Raw genomic sequence first — 14,718 nt, forward strand, 5'->3', positions numbered from 1 at the left:
CCACTGGTCCTTGGCTGCCATCCGCCTCCCCACCATGCGTGCCCGAGGCCAAGACTGGTGCAGCTCCGTGGCCCCCCTCTACCGTGCCTTCCACCCTGCCATCTGTAGCAGTGTTGCCCACACCCTCCTCCATGCCGCTCTCCTAGCCTCGCACGGCCGTTGTTGTGTACCTCACGCCGCGCAAGGTAGGGTTAGGGCTTGCGGTGAATGTGGGAGAGGAATCGGGAAAGAAGTGGAATTGGGAGAGAATGTGGGACTGTTCGGCTAAACAAGAGTTTTCTATGTTTCTGTACTACGTGCTAAAGCAGAGGTAAGTAGGATTTTCCAAGTCGCACTTGACGGTATTAATAGCAAAAAAATGATATAAGTGTCAAGGAAGGAAGAAAATGAAGTTATGATATTAAAGAAGGAAAATGATAATTTTAGGGCCAAAAAAGGCAATTATATTTTAAGAAAGGGTCAGATAAGGAATTCTCTCTTAGAAGAACACGCGCAAATCCAACGCATCACCCAACAACAGATCCAATGAGTTAAATGACGAAGTCGGCGACGCACCGGAGAAAACTATCGCTGTTGGCCACCATCATGGCCTCCTCCTCCTCCCCCACCTCGCCCCCAAATCCCGTAGCAACAACCTCATCACCCTACTTCCTACCCGAGCTCATCCCCCAAATCGCGAGTTGCCTGACCACCCTCCAGGATTTCTTCGCCGTCCGCGCAACCTACCGGGATCTCCTCCCTCCGTCGTCATCCAACCTCGCCTCCCAAGCCCCCCACCTCCTCCTTGTCCCCGGATCTCGAGCCATGTTCCACCTCCCCCTCCGTCGTCGCCTGCGCTTCCGCCTCCCCCTCCATGATTTTGATCCTAACCCTGCCGCCTTCTACTCTTTTGGCTGTCGCATTGCCATCGCCAGCCCCAGCCACCATGAGCTCAGCTTCGTCCACCTTCTCACAGGCGAGCGATTTCGCCTCCCCTATCCACCGGCACCCTTCTGTCGCCTCCTCCTATCTGGCGATCTCGTCCTTGCCTTCGTTCCGACGGTCGGCCGTGCCGTCCAGTACTGTCGCCTTGGGGATGTTGAGTGGCGTGTGGCGTCATGCACTGAACCCTATGTCCTGGAGGATTTGATCTTTCTCAAGGGCAACCTACACGCGCTGGTCAGATCTGAAGATGTTGGCGGCCTATGTTACCGTCTCGCCGTGGCCAATCTGTCAGACAAGAATACAGTGGAATTAATGTTTTTTGGAGATAATTTGGATACACAGGCTGCACATGGGAGTTCGTATTTCTGTCTCGCAGAGTGTCTCGATGAGTTGTTGCTTATTAGCGCTGTTGGGGACTGCCCAGAAGAGTTTCATGTTTTTCGGTGGCAGTTAATGGAGGGGAAGTGGACAAGGACTACTAGCCTTGGTGACTGCACATTGTTCTTGACATATTTTTACTTTGTAGGCTGTGTTGTTCCGACGAAAGGAATGACATGCTTTTCAGGTTATTACTTTGCAAGTTCCCTTGGTCCAGATCATCCAGGAGTTCGAAGGGACTGCTTATACTTCACAGATGCCAAAAGGAAGTGGATCGAGAATTCCTTGGCCGATGGATCTTGTGATGAATTTGTTGCTGAGAACTTAGAGGGAGCTGCAAGGCCTGATTCCGATTTTAGGGCACCTGTTTGGGTCTTTCCGAGCATGTGTTGATGCTCTCCTATGGATCACAGAGCTATGTGAAAGTTAGTACAAAGGTACAATTGCTCTCTAGTGACTTGTATTTCTTATTTGGTTTTGATATGTTATTCTTGTGTATAAAGAAGTTTATGTGTCTATCTCTTTAGTAGCATCTGTTACATATTGGGCATATTGTTTGAAGCTGCTAAGCTGATCCCTGAAAATGTTGACACTAATAATTTGCATGTCTCAGGAATCAGTACTAGCTAGATCATCTTTTGCTTCTTTCTCTGCAGAGTTGCTCAGCAACTTGTAAGTAAGTGTACATGTATGCCCGCACCAGCTCGCAAGTTAGTGTATTCAAATTACTGAATCAACTCGTAATTCAGTGTGCAATCACTGGCATCGTCAGTTTCATTGCCGTTCTCTTTTCAATTATGGTATGAGAATTGAATGTTTCATCCTCAATTAATATGGCATCTTATAGAAAGTCGTTTGTCTCTGATGCCAGTGACCCAGAAGCAGAAGACGATGGTACCTACCACCAGGAGGGGAGCATCTCCAACTCGGATGAGTGGTTATCAGGGTAATCGTTCACGCTGAAACCTACTCTCCAATAAAAGACATATATATATTCTACTGTACATATACAAAGCATTTTATCCGCATCTATTTCAGCATGAGCAGAGTACCGTGGCCTCTGAACATGGGTATGTAATGTAAGCAGCTTTGCGAATCTTTTCGACAAGCATAATACTGTTTCCCGGATGATTTGTAGTACCAGTATTTCATATCATTCCAGCTTAGAGAAATAATGTTGGTTTACCGAGGCCATATCGGGCATATCATGTGCAAAACCTTAGGTGTCAATCTTTCAGGCTCACGGAGTTTCCCTTCTTCAGTATGTGAGAGATGCTTCATTTTTTTAGGGTGGGAGATGCGACCAGTTGTATTACATCATCATGCAGGCGACCCATGTTGCGACCTAATGAATTTAAGCGATAAAGTTGAGAATAGCGGAATATGGTAAATGGCGATCAAACTGCACCCTAGTTGCAAAATCTGACAAATGCAAAGTAAGGTAATATCAAGTGAAGAACATGTAGCATTTATTAGATATGCAAACAAGCCAAGTAATTATTAGCTATCTTATGAGCACACACACAGCGATTCTGAGTGCACCACAGATAATGTACATTGGTCCGATGCCATCTCTAGCTGGCACTCAGAAATACAATAGCAAAAACAATGTGTATCATACTCCCATCACGATTATTCATTCTGTCATTCATTGTTCCATCCGACAGAGAACTCTGACCTTCGCCTTCTACTCCTATCACGACTCAGTCTGACTGCTGTCTTAGCTGACCAGACCAACAGTTGTGCCATCCCACCTGGGATAAGAAGAAAGGTCAGAAATCTAAACTAGAGTTGCACCAATACGTGAGCAAAAGAGAGAAAGGGGTTTCCCGCCTCTACAAGCACAGAGAATGTTGTCGCAACGTCGATGAGTTATGCAGTCTCTGTCTCTATTTCAACGATTTCACTTGCTATCTCCATAGAAACCAACATACAGCGAAGCGGGTTGTTTCAATCCTGCCAAATGCACATAGTGTTGTAATATCGATGGGTGCTAAGGAAGTTCGTATACTTATAACAGTTAGCACTTAGCAGTTCAGTCCTGCAACCAACCTGCTTTTCAGAAGCAGTGTTCCATTCCATCTTCCCATGTTGAAACTCCATGGTGCATCCAGCTCCGCCTGTTGCTCACCGTCAGCTGTGCTGCCAAAGAGAGCTCATACTGTGAGAAGAATTATCCATCTTTGCTTTCAAAGCCGAGTAGATACTTAAAGTTCAGCATATAGATTGAAATTAGCCAGAACAATGCAAACTATTTATTGGTTAACAAAGCTCAGTATATAGGAAGGTTCAACAGTTCACTATGTTGCATGTTTTCATAACAAAGTCAGTCAAGTTCAATTGATACTAACAATTTGTAGAGAAAAGCATGGATGTTCTGGAACTTTCTCCCGCAAGGTTCCTTCCTTCCTCATCACAACTTTGCAGATGCTAATGCCTGCAGAAATTTAACTTGCCTCTCCATGCTCTGCTATTACCGGTTTCACTCTTCAACCGCATCCTACCCTCTCCAACAATGAGTAAAACTTCCTTGCAATGCAGCTGCAGTTGAAGCTGCAGTTCAAGTAATTATTTCCTATTAAACCTTCAATCCTAAATAGTACTCCCTCTAACTTAATATAAGATATTTTTTGACACTGCCATGGACTAAAAAATGTCCTATAAAAAGTTACAGAGGGAGTAGTACATTTCTGCAGGCTTACATGTGTAAGTTAGCAAATATGACTAGATTTTCAGAAATATGTGGGCTTGTTCAGGGCTCCTCCACTGGCTGTTGCCACTGGATCAGACCTACATTCCGATCATCAACCAACATAAAAACAATAGAAGAAAAAACAACAGAATAAGCCACCGATGAACAGAGTGGATTCCAAACCCATGCAATATACTCAGAATCCACGGCGGAAAACGTACTTGAGCAAATTACTAAATCGGCAAGGGGGCAGTAGAGGAGCAAATTACTTACAGATGAACTAGAGCTCGTGGTGGTGGATCATGCATCACTTCCGCCCAAGTGCCTCCCCATCTCTTTCTCCTCGGCGCAGCCTATCGTCAGCATCATGCATCACGGCCTCTAAATCTTTCATTTTCTCCTCCAAGCCTTCCACTTCGTCCTAGAACCCCCACAGCAGAGCGATCTCCTCATTCACAACCTCACCAAGCTTGCTAGCCAGTTGTTTCACCCGCGGCACTCGCAATCATGCCCAAAAGCTCCGCCATTGCTGGCAGAAAGCTTTTGTTGCTCCCTCCGATGTAATGATGCTATTGTGTTTGTGTGCGGAATGCCTGTGGGTGGACTAGCTAGGGGCTATCTGAGTTTGCAAATATTTATACCACTCTGTTTCAGCCTTTGAGGAAAGGATCAAAGTTGAGCACCCGATAGCTTGTATCATGGTCTTGTAAAGGGAAATTCTGCTGCGTTTTGTTTAGCCTGGACACGAGAGCGCGTACAAGGGTTAAAATGGCAATTTCAAAGTAGAATTAGCCCGTGTAAATTAGAGATCATTCGATTTGAAGAGTTGCAGATACATTCCACAAACTCAAACGGGAAACTGAATATACTTCACAGGATAATCCACATGGCAGAAGGACTAAACTCGCAGCCAATGTGTCAGCTCGAATTGCTTCGAGAAATGCGGGCGTGAATTTGGTTATTAGATCTAGTAGTATCAACTAGGAGCAGCCAATCACAACTGGAAGAAGACCGCGAGGTAGGTTCAGGAGAGTACCTCAGGCGGCGTACGTGCGGCGATTCTCCGCCTCTGCACCGCCTGCTCCGGCACCGCAAGCCCCACGCCGCGCTGGCGCAGCGGCGTGCCCAACCATCCCCCCAGGTCCCCCACACCGGCCGCCGCAATCCTCCCAGAGTCCCACTCCCACGGGCGGCGCCGTTCATCCCCGCATACATGGTCGCGGTAGATTTGGGGAGGAAGATGGGCTCACCTGTTTTTTTCGGAATTAGTAACTGGCTAACGTTCGTTCAGAATAAACTGCCAGCGAACGCCCTAGCTGCCACACGATTTTGATCCTACCATGTACTAGTTTGGATGGCTTTTTCACACTCGAAACTAAAGGAATATCATGATACTTTTACAAAAAGACCACTCAGGTCCTCCAGATACACTAAAACTGCGAGACAGACGTTCACAAATGTCATCTCTTATGCCGAACGTTCTCTAGATATGGCAACCAAGGCTTTGTTCACCTATTTTTTACCTGTGGAAAATCTTAACTCACACATTACTTTCCAAGTTGATTATTTACCTCGTGAACAATGACTTGGGGTCTTGGGTCCATCCGCCAGTGAGACAATCCTAAGAAAAACCATAGAACACTTCGAAAAGTGTGACAAATAACGATTCTTCTAATTAACAGGTACCTGAAAAAAGTGTCAGCCACATCCGCTTCACACGAGGCTGAAGGCAGCGGTGACGTGAGGAGCGGTAGCGACGAGCGCTGACCACAGGGAGTCCCAGCCATGTACGAGCAGGAGCCGGCAAGAGTGAGTAAAAAATAATGGGGGTTAGCGCGAGGGGTCGCCTTAGCTGTTCATCAAACAAGAGCTTAGTGGAGTGGCCAGGGCGGCGGCCAGCATAGTAAAGGGGGGAGGTCGAAGGGAGGCCAGGGCGGGAAGGCGGCAGTAGCCACCGGCCGTGGGGGTGGAGGTGGGTGATTAGGAATGGGTTGATTGGCGGCAGTAGCCACCGGCCGTGGGGGTGGAGGTGGGTGATTAGGAATGGGTTGATTGGCGGCTGCGTGGGGAAGAAGAAAATGAAGGTTGAAGATGAAGAGGGTATGATTTGTTTTCGGTCGTACAATAAAGATCTAACGATTAACAAAAGTGACTGATGCAAACAAATTTTTCATGTGGCTGATGTATAGGCGCTCCAGGGCTTCCGGCAAATAATCTAATCCTCTAGCCGGTAGATATCCAGGACATATGACATAGCTCCACTTGTGTTCCATGGTTGGATGAAAAAGATGGCAGGCTACCAGCCTCGTCTTCTTTATGGAGAAATATTTGAGAGAATTCTTTATTTAGCCCTTTGTTAAACTTTGCTTCTCTATTTGGCCTCAAGAAATATCTTCTTCCCTATTTGACACTAAAAGTAAATTTTGTTCCTTATATGACATTTTCGTCCATTTTACTCACCAACGGTGTTACTTGAGACATGAAAATACAGTTTTGCCCCTCATGTTGAAAAAGGATTAAAAACACTGTTTTGGCCGATATAAATAGAAACAAAGAGAAAATAATACAGGAGAGATTTTGCTTAGGTCTCGACTATCGCTGCTTGTGCAAGTGCTGTATGGCAACCCTGCTGACCGATGTTTTTGGCTGACATGAGTAAAGACACGAAGCAGCGCACAAGTCTGGGAAGTAAGCAGGTGGATGGATTTTTCAATGGGCTGCCATACAACCTTACGTATGTACTCATCAAACTTGCTAATAACCGCCGGCTGGACTGATCGATCTTGAGTAGCAGTACACTAATCATCGCGCTAGATTGATTGATTAAACATATGTGCACGCAAACAGGTGACAGGACGGTCGGCCGGCACCCTTCTGTCGCCTCCTCCTATCTGGCGATCTCGTCCTTGCCTTCGTTCCGACGGTCGGCCGTGCCGTCCAGTACTGTCGCCTTGGGGATGTTGAGTGGCGTGTGGCGTCATGCACTGAACCCTATGTCCTGGAGGATTTGATCTTTCTCAAGGGCAACCTACACGCGCTGGTCAGATCTGAAGATGTTGGCGGCCTATGTTACCGTCTCGCCGTGGCCAATCTGTCAGACAAGAATACAGTGGAATTAATGTTTTTTGGAGATAATTTGGATACACAGGCTGCACATGGGAGTTCGTATTTCTGTCTCGCAGAGTGTCTCGATGAGTTGTTGCTTATTAGCGCTGTTGGGGACTGCCCAGAAGAGTTTCATGTTTTCGGTGGCAGTTAATGGAGGGGAAGTGGACAAGGACTACTAGCCTTGGTGACTGCACATTGTTCTTGACATATTTTTACTTTGTAGGCTGTGTTGTTCCGACGAAAGGAATGACATGCTTTTCAGGTTATTACTTTGCAAGTTCCCTTGGTCCAGATCATCCAGGAGTTCGAAGGGACTGCTTATACTTCACAGATGCCAAAAGGAAGTGGATCGAGTATTCCTTGGCCGATGGATCTTGTGATGAATTTGTTGCTGAGAACTTAGAGGGAGCTGCAAGGCCTGATTCCGATTTTAGGGCACCTGTTTGGGTCTTTCCGAGCATGTGTTGATGCTCTCCTATGGATCACAGAGCTATGTGAAAGTTAGTACAAAGGTACAATTGCTCTCTAGTGACTTGTATTTCTTATTTGGTTTTGATATGTTATTCTTGTGTATAAAGAAGTTTATGTGTCTATCTCTTTAGTAGCATCTGTTACATATTGGGCATATTGTTTGAAGCTGCTAAGCTGATCCCTGAAAATGTTGACACTAATAATTTGCATGTCTCAGGAATCAGTACTAGCTAGATCATCTTTTGCTTCTTTCTCTGCAGAGTTGCTCAGCAACTTGTAAGTAAGTGTACATGTATGCCCGCACCAGCTCGCAAGTTAGTGTATTCAAATTACTGAATCAACTCGTAATTCAGTGTGCAATCACTGGCATCGTCAGTTTCATTGCCGTTCTCTTTTCAATTATGGTATGAGAATTGAATGTTTCATCCTCAATTAATATGGCATCTTATAGAAAGTCGTTTGTCTATGATGCCAGTGACCCAGAAGCAGAAGACGATGGTACCTACCACCAGGAGGGGAGCATCTCCAACTCGGATGAGTGGTTATCAGGGTAATCGTTCACGCTGAAACCTACTCTCCAATAAAAGACATATATATATTCTACTGTACATATACAAAGCATTTTATCCGCATCTATTTCAGCATGAGCAGAGTACCGTGGCCTCTGAACATGGGTATGTAATGTAAGCAGCTTTGCGAATCTTTTCGACAAGCATAATACTGTTTCCCGGATGATTTGTAGTACCAGTATTTCATATCATTCCAGCTTAGAGAAATAATGTTGGTTTACCGAGGCCATATCGGGCATATCATGTGCAAAACCTTAGGTGTCAATCTTTCAGGCTCACGGAGTTTCCCTTCTTCAGTATGTGAGAGATGCTTCATTTTTTTAGGGTGGGAGATGCGACCAGTTGTATTACATCATCATGCAGGCGACCCATGTTGCGACCTAATGAATTTAAGCGATAAACTTGAGAATAGCGGAATATGGTAAATGGCGATCAAACTGCACCCTAGTTGCAAAATCTGACAAATGCAAAGTAAGGTAATATCAAGTGAAGAACATGTAGCATTTATTAGATATGCAAACAAGCCAAGTAATTATTAGCTATCTTATGAGCACACACACAGCGATTCTGAGTGCACCATGAAAACAAGCATGTACATCACAAATAATGTACATTGGTCCGATGCCATCTCTAGCTGGCACTCAGAAATACAATAGCAAAAACAATGTGTATCATACTCCCATCACGATTATTCATTCTGTCATTCATTGTTCCATCCGACAGAGAACTCTGACCTTCGCCTTCTACTCCTATCACGACTCAGTCTGACTGCTGTCTTAGCTGACCAGACCAACAGTTGTGCCATCCCACCTGGGATAAGAAGAAATGTCAGAAATCTAAACTAGAGTTGCACCAATACGTGAGCAAAAGAGAGAAAGGGGTTTCCCGCCTCTACAAGCGCAGAGAATGTTGTCGCAACGTCGATGAGTTATGCAGTCTCTGTCTCTATTTCAACGATTTCACTTGCTATCTCCATAGAAACCAACATACAGCGAAGCGGGTTGTTTCAATCCTGCCAAATGCACATAGTGTTGTAATATCGATGGGTGCTAAGGAAGTTCGTATACTTATAACAGTTAGCACTTAGCAGTTCAGTCCTGCAACCAACCTGCTTTTCAGAAGCAGTGTTCCATTCCATCTTCCCATGTTGAAACTCCATGGTGCATCCAGCTCCGCCTGTTGCTCACCGTCAGCTGTGCTGCCAAAGAGAGCTCATACTGTGAGAAGAATTATCCATCTTTGCTTTCAAAGCCGAGTAGATACTTAAAGTTCAGCATATAGATTGAAATTAGCCAGAACAATGCAAACTATTTATTGGTTAACAAAGCTCAGTATATAGGAAGGTTCAACAGTTCACTATGTTGCATGTTTTCATAACAAAGTCAGTCAAGTTCAATTGATACTAACAATTTGTAGAGAAAAGCATGGATGTTCTGGAACTTTCTCCCGCAAGGTTCCTTCCTTCCTCATCACAACTTTGCAGATGCTAATGCCTGCAGAAATTTAACTTGCCTCTCCATGCTCTGCTATTACCGGTTTCACTCTTCAACCGCATCCTACCCTCTCCAACAATGAGTAAAACTTCCTTGCAATGCAGCTGCAGTTGAAGCTGCAGTTCAAGTAATTATTTCCTATTAAACCTTCAATCCTAAATAGTACTCCCTCTAACTTAATATAAGATATTTTTTGACACTGCCATGGACTAAAAAATGTCCTATAAAAAGTTACAGAGGGAGTAGTACATTTCTGCAGGCTTACATGTGTAAGTTAGCAAATATGACTAGATTTTCAGAAATATGTGGGCTTGTTCAGGGCTCCTCCACTGGCTGTTGCCACTGGATCAGACCTACATTCCGATCATCAACCAACATAAAAACAATAGAAGAAAAAACAACAGAATAAGCCACCGATGAACAGAGTGGATTCCAAACCCATGCAATATACTCAGAATCCACGGCGGAAAACGTACTTGAGCAAATTACTAAATCGGCAAGGGGGCAGTAGAGGAGCAAATTACTTACAGATGAACTAGAGCTCGTGGTGGTGGATCATGCATCACTTCCGCCCAAGTGCCTCCCCATCTCTTTCTCCTCGGCGCAGCCTATCGTCAGCATCATGCATCACGGCCTCTAAATCTTTCATTTTCTCCTCCAAGCCTTCCACTTCGTCCTAGAACCCCCACAGCAGAGCGATCTCCTCATTCACAACCTCACCAAGCTTGCTAGCCAGTTGTTTCACCCGCGGCACTCGCAATCATGCCCAAAAGCTCCGCCATTGCTGGCAGAAAGCTTCTGTTGCTCCCTCCGATGTAATGATGCTATTGTGTTTGTGTGCGGAATGCCTGTGGGTGGACTAGCTAGGGGCTATCTGAGTTTGCAAATATTTATACCACTCTGTTTCAGCCTTTGAGGAAAGGATCAAAGTTGAGCACCCGATAGCTTGTATCATGGTCTTGTAAAGGGAAATTCTGCTGCGTTTTGTTTAGCCTGGACACGAGAGCGCGTACAAGGGTTAAAATGGCAATTTCAAAGTAGAATTAGCCCGTGTAAATTAGAGATCATTCGATTTGAAGAGTTGCAGATACATTCCACAAACTCAAACGGGAAACTGAATATACTTCACAGGATAATCCACATGGCAGAAGGACTAAACTCGCAGCCAATGTGTCAGCTCGAATTGCTTCGAGAAATGCGGGCGTGAATTTGGTTATTAGATCTAGTAGTATCAACTAGGAGCAGCCAATCACAACTGGAAGAAGACCGCGAGGTAGGTTCAGGAGAGTACCTCAGGCGGCGTACGTGCGGCGATTCTCCGCCTCTGCACCGCCTGCTCCGGCACCGCAAGCCCCACGCCGCGCTGGCGCAGCGGCGTGCCCAACCATCCCCCCAGGTCCCCCACACCGGCCGCCGCAATCCTCCCAGAGTCGCACTCCCACGGGCGGCGCCGTTCATCCCCGCATACATGGTCGCGGTAGATTTGGGGAGGAAGATGGGCTCACCTGTTTTTTTCGGAATTAGTAACTGGCTAACGTTCGTTCAGAATAAACTGCCAGCGAACGCCCTAGCTGCCACACGATTTTGATCCTACCATGTACTAGTTTGGATGGCTTTTTCACACTCGAAACTAAAGGAATATCATGATACTTTTACAAAAAGACCACTCAGGTCCTCCAGATACACTAAAACTGCGAGACAGACGTTCACAAATGTCATCTCTTATGCCGAACGTTCTCTAGATATGGCAACCAAGGCTTTGTTCACCTATTTTTTACCTGTGGAAAATCTTAACTCACACATTACTTTCCAAGTTGATTATTTACCTCGTGAACAATGACTTGGGGTCTTGGGTCCATCCGCCAGTGAGACAATCCTAAGAAAAACCATAGAACACTTCGAAAAGTGTGACAAATAACGATTCTTCTAATTAACAGGTACCTGAAAAAAGTGTCAGCCACATCCGCTTCACACGAGGCTGAAGGCAGCGGTGACGTGAGGAGCGGTAGCGACGAGCGCTGACCACAGGGAGTCCCAGCCATGTACGAGCAGGAGCCGGCAAGAGTGAGTAAAAAATAATGGGGGTTAGCGCGAGGGGTCGCCTTAGCTGTTCATCAAACAAGAGCTTAGTGGAATGGCCAGGGCGGCGGCCAGCATAGTAAAGGGGGGAGGTCGAAGGGAGGCCAGGGCGGGAAGGCGGCAGTAGCCACCGGCCGTGGGGGTGGAGGTGGGTGATTAGGAATGGGTTGATTGGCGGCAGTAGCCACCGGCCGTGAGGGTGGAGGTGGGTGATTAGGAATGGGTTGATTGGCGGCTGCGTGGGGAAGAAGAAAATGAAGGTTGAAGATGAAGAGGGTATGATTTGTTTTCGGTCGTACAATAAAGATCTAACGATTAACAAAAGTGACTGATGCAAACAAATTTTTCATGTGGCTGATGTATAGGCGCTCCAGGGCTTCCGGCAAATAATCTAATCCTCTAGCCGGTAGATATCCAGGACATATGACATAGCTCCACTTGTGTTCCATGGTTGGATGAAAAAGATGGCAGGCTACCAGCCTCGTCTTCTTTATGGAGAAATATTTGAGAGAATTCTTTATTTAGCCCTTTGTTAAACTTTGCTTCTCTATTTGGCCTCAAGAAATATCTTCTTCCCTATTTGACACTAAAAGTAAATTTTGTTCCTTATATGACATTTTCGTCCATTTTACTCACCAACGGTGTTACTTGAGACATGAAAATACAGTTTTGCCCCTCATGTTGAAAAAGGATTAAAAACACTGTTTTGGCCGATATAAATAGAAACAAAGAGAAAATAATACAGGAGAGATTTTGCTTAGGTCTCGACTATCGCTGCTTGTGCAAGTGCTGTATGGCAACCCTGCTGACCGATGTTTTTGGCTGACATGAGTAAAGACACGAAGCAGCGCACAAGTCTGGGAAGTAAGCAGGTGGATGGATTTTTCAATGGGCTGCCATACAACCTTACGTATGTACTCATCAAACTTGCTAATAACCGCCGGCTGGACTGATCGATCTTGAGTAGCAGTACACTAATCATCGCGCTAGATTGATTGATTAAACATATGTGCACGCAAACAGGTGACAGGACACGGATTTGATGGCTGGACACGAAGCAGCGAGGACATCGGCGGCTTCTCGCCGGACCGGGACACGTGCGCGCACATCCCCGAGGACACGCAGTTATTGTCTTGGTGCTAGCTTACTGTGTTTTTTTGGCATAGTCCTCTCGCTTAGAGACTAAACAATCCATGTACAGTAGGCTCAGGCCTAAACTAATTTGTTAAGATAATCCTCAACAGATTTAAACGGCACACTTGGTGCTGACTCATATACTTTGACTTCAGACCGAACATTTATTGTTAGTGCTAACCACCTTCACTACTAAATCATGATACATCAGCCTAAATAAATATTATAAATACATCAGACAACTGCACGTATACATGAGCCATCTTCATGAGGGCCAAAAGAGTCTTTTTATGTTTCATTTGACATTGTTAGTGGGCAAAACGGACAGAAGTGTCATATAGGGAACAAACTGAAGATGTAGTGTCGTAAAGGGAAGAAAAACTTTTTTAGGGCCAAAGAAGGAAGCAGATTTTAAGAAAGGGCCAAATAAGGAATCTCTCGAGATATTTAGGTCAATTCAGCTTCAGTAGATATTTTTGTTTCATCGTCTTGTCTCGCTAATTATTTTGTATAGTTCAATTTCCAATACAACATCTATGTGGCTTGCAATGACCAAAATGTAAGAGCATCTAGAAGCTAATTTGACCCCTATACATCCGCGGACGCGTTCAAACATTGTCCGGACGTGTATGCCAAGGTTTCATTTATCCGTGCATGTAGCCATGCTCATCACTTTTTCTCCTATATATCTAGTCACATGCATATGATTGATGGGTATGTTTAGAAAAACAAAAAAAAAACTGACAAAAAGAGAAGTGGTAACAGATAGGACAAATCAAACTTGATGGACTTCCCAAACACACCCGAACGCCCTCATATCCTCCCTACCTATGGGTTGGATATGAGGGTTCATATGGACAACTCAGACATATTTAAATGACTTGAGGGGTCCGGATGATGATTGTTTTCTTCTTCTTTCTTCTGTCTGGACATTGTGTGAGTTGTCCACCCGGAAGTACAAAGGAAATGCAGCGGTCAGGTTGCAGATGCTCTAAGTATGCTTTGTATGACATTTTGTACAAGGTTCAAGTCAACTAGAGTCTTTACTGATGCAACATGTTTTTTTTCCATATATAGATCTCGGAAGAGGACTATCATCTCAATTGATGAAAGAGAAAATGAAAATAATGTTTTTTCTCCAGTAATGAAAAGAATGGTTAGTCGACCTTTTTATGTTCTCTAGCAAGGGAACTTGCCTTTGCTTTAGATCAGAAAGTTCTATTTCGGTTACACCAAAAGGAAAGTGAAAGACACGAAATGCATTGGTATGGCTGGGCTTCCACCTGCCCCCCACAGATACCGACCCCTTCGGCACAAATTGTTTTTGATGAAAAATCACGTGCCTAATTTGCACTAAAAAGGTCGAGATTTGTATCCAAGTCAAAATTAGATCATCACATCCACATTCGGGGCTACCAATCCAGCCAGAAAAAGAATGCGGAAGAGTTTCGAACGAATACCTCCGGTGGTGTGCAAGCGGCCGCCATAGCTTCATTCACCGCATCCGTGCAGTAATCTTGTCATGCATCGCTGAACAAAGGCCTATATTCGGGGCTAGGAATGCAGAGCCTACCGGCCGGCGATATGGCGCTAGGTCCCGCAATCGCCCACTCCCTTCGTCCTCCATTCAAGACCATTGAAAAATAGAGTAAATGCTAGTCCACAACACATTTGGATAGATGCGGATTTTTTATTTAAAAATAGTTTATTTCATTTTTTACCCCACGCTTCACACTCGTGACAGAATTGATCTCAATTTAAGAAAATCCTCAAAATATACCCCAATTAAGCAAAATTGCGTCGCATTTACCCCCTTCGAACTTTTTCCTCAATTTGATGCTTAGTTGGCATACCACCTCAATGTTATTTT

The 14,718-nt window shown here is 45.0% G+C and overlaps 1 protein-coding gene and 1 pseudogene across 1 annotated transcript; both read left to right on the forward strand.

Annotated features, from left to right (window-relative positions):
• The first annotated feature begins 517 nt into the window (after nucleotides 1-517).
• LOC125549159 (uncharacterized) lies at nucleotides 518-2,801 on the forward strand. The gene is made up of 2 exons (XM_048712633.2): nucleotides 518-1,739; nucleotides 2,174-2,801. Exon 1 carries the CDS (start codon nucleotides 535-537, stop codon nucleotides 1,693-1,695), a length of 1,161 nt encoding a protein of 386 aa, XP_048568590.2. The 5' UTR covers nucleotides 518-534; the 3' UTR covers nucleotides 1,696-1,739; nucleotides 2,174-2,801.
• Nucleotides 2,802-6,645: 3,844 nt separating this feature from the next.
• Nucleotides 6,646-8,485, forward strand: LOC147981565 (uncharacterized; annotated as a pseudogene).
• The last annotated feature ends 6,233 nt before the right edge of the window (nucleotides 8,486-14,718 follow it).

This window comes from Triticum urartu, chromosome 3A (genome assembly GCF_056163025.1).
Source record: "Triticum urartu cultivar PI428250 chromosome 3A, HENAU_Tu73, whole genome shotgun sequence".
NCBI classification, from domain to species: domain Eukaryota; kingdom Viridiplantae; phylum Streptophyta; class Magnoliopsida; order Poales; family Poaceae; genus Triticum; species Triticum urartu.

What these genes read in the sequence shown, in the direction of transcription:
- LOC125549159 (XM_048712633.2), top strand. Translation starts at nt 535, where the DNA reads ATGACGAAGTCGGCGACGCACCGGAGAAAACTATCGCTGTTGGCCACC.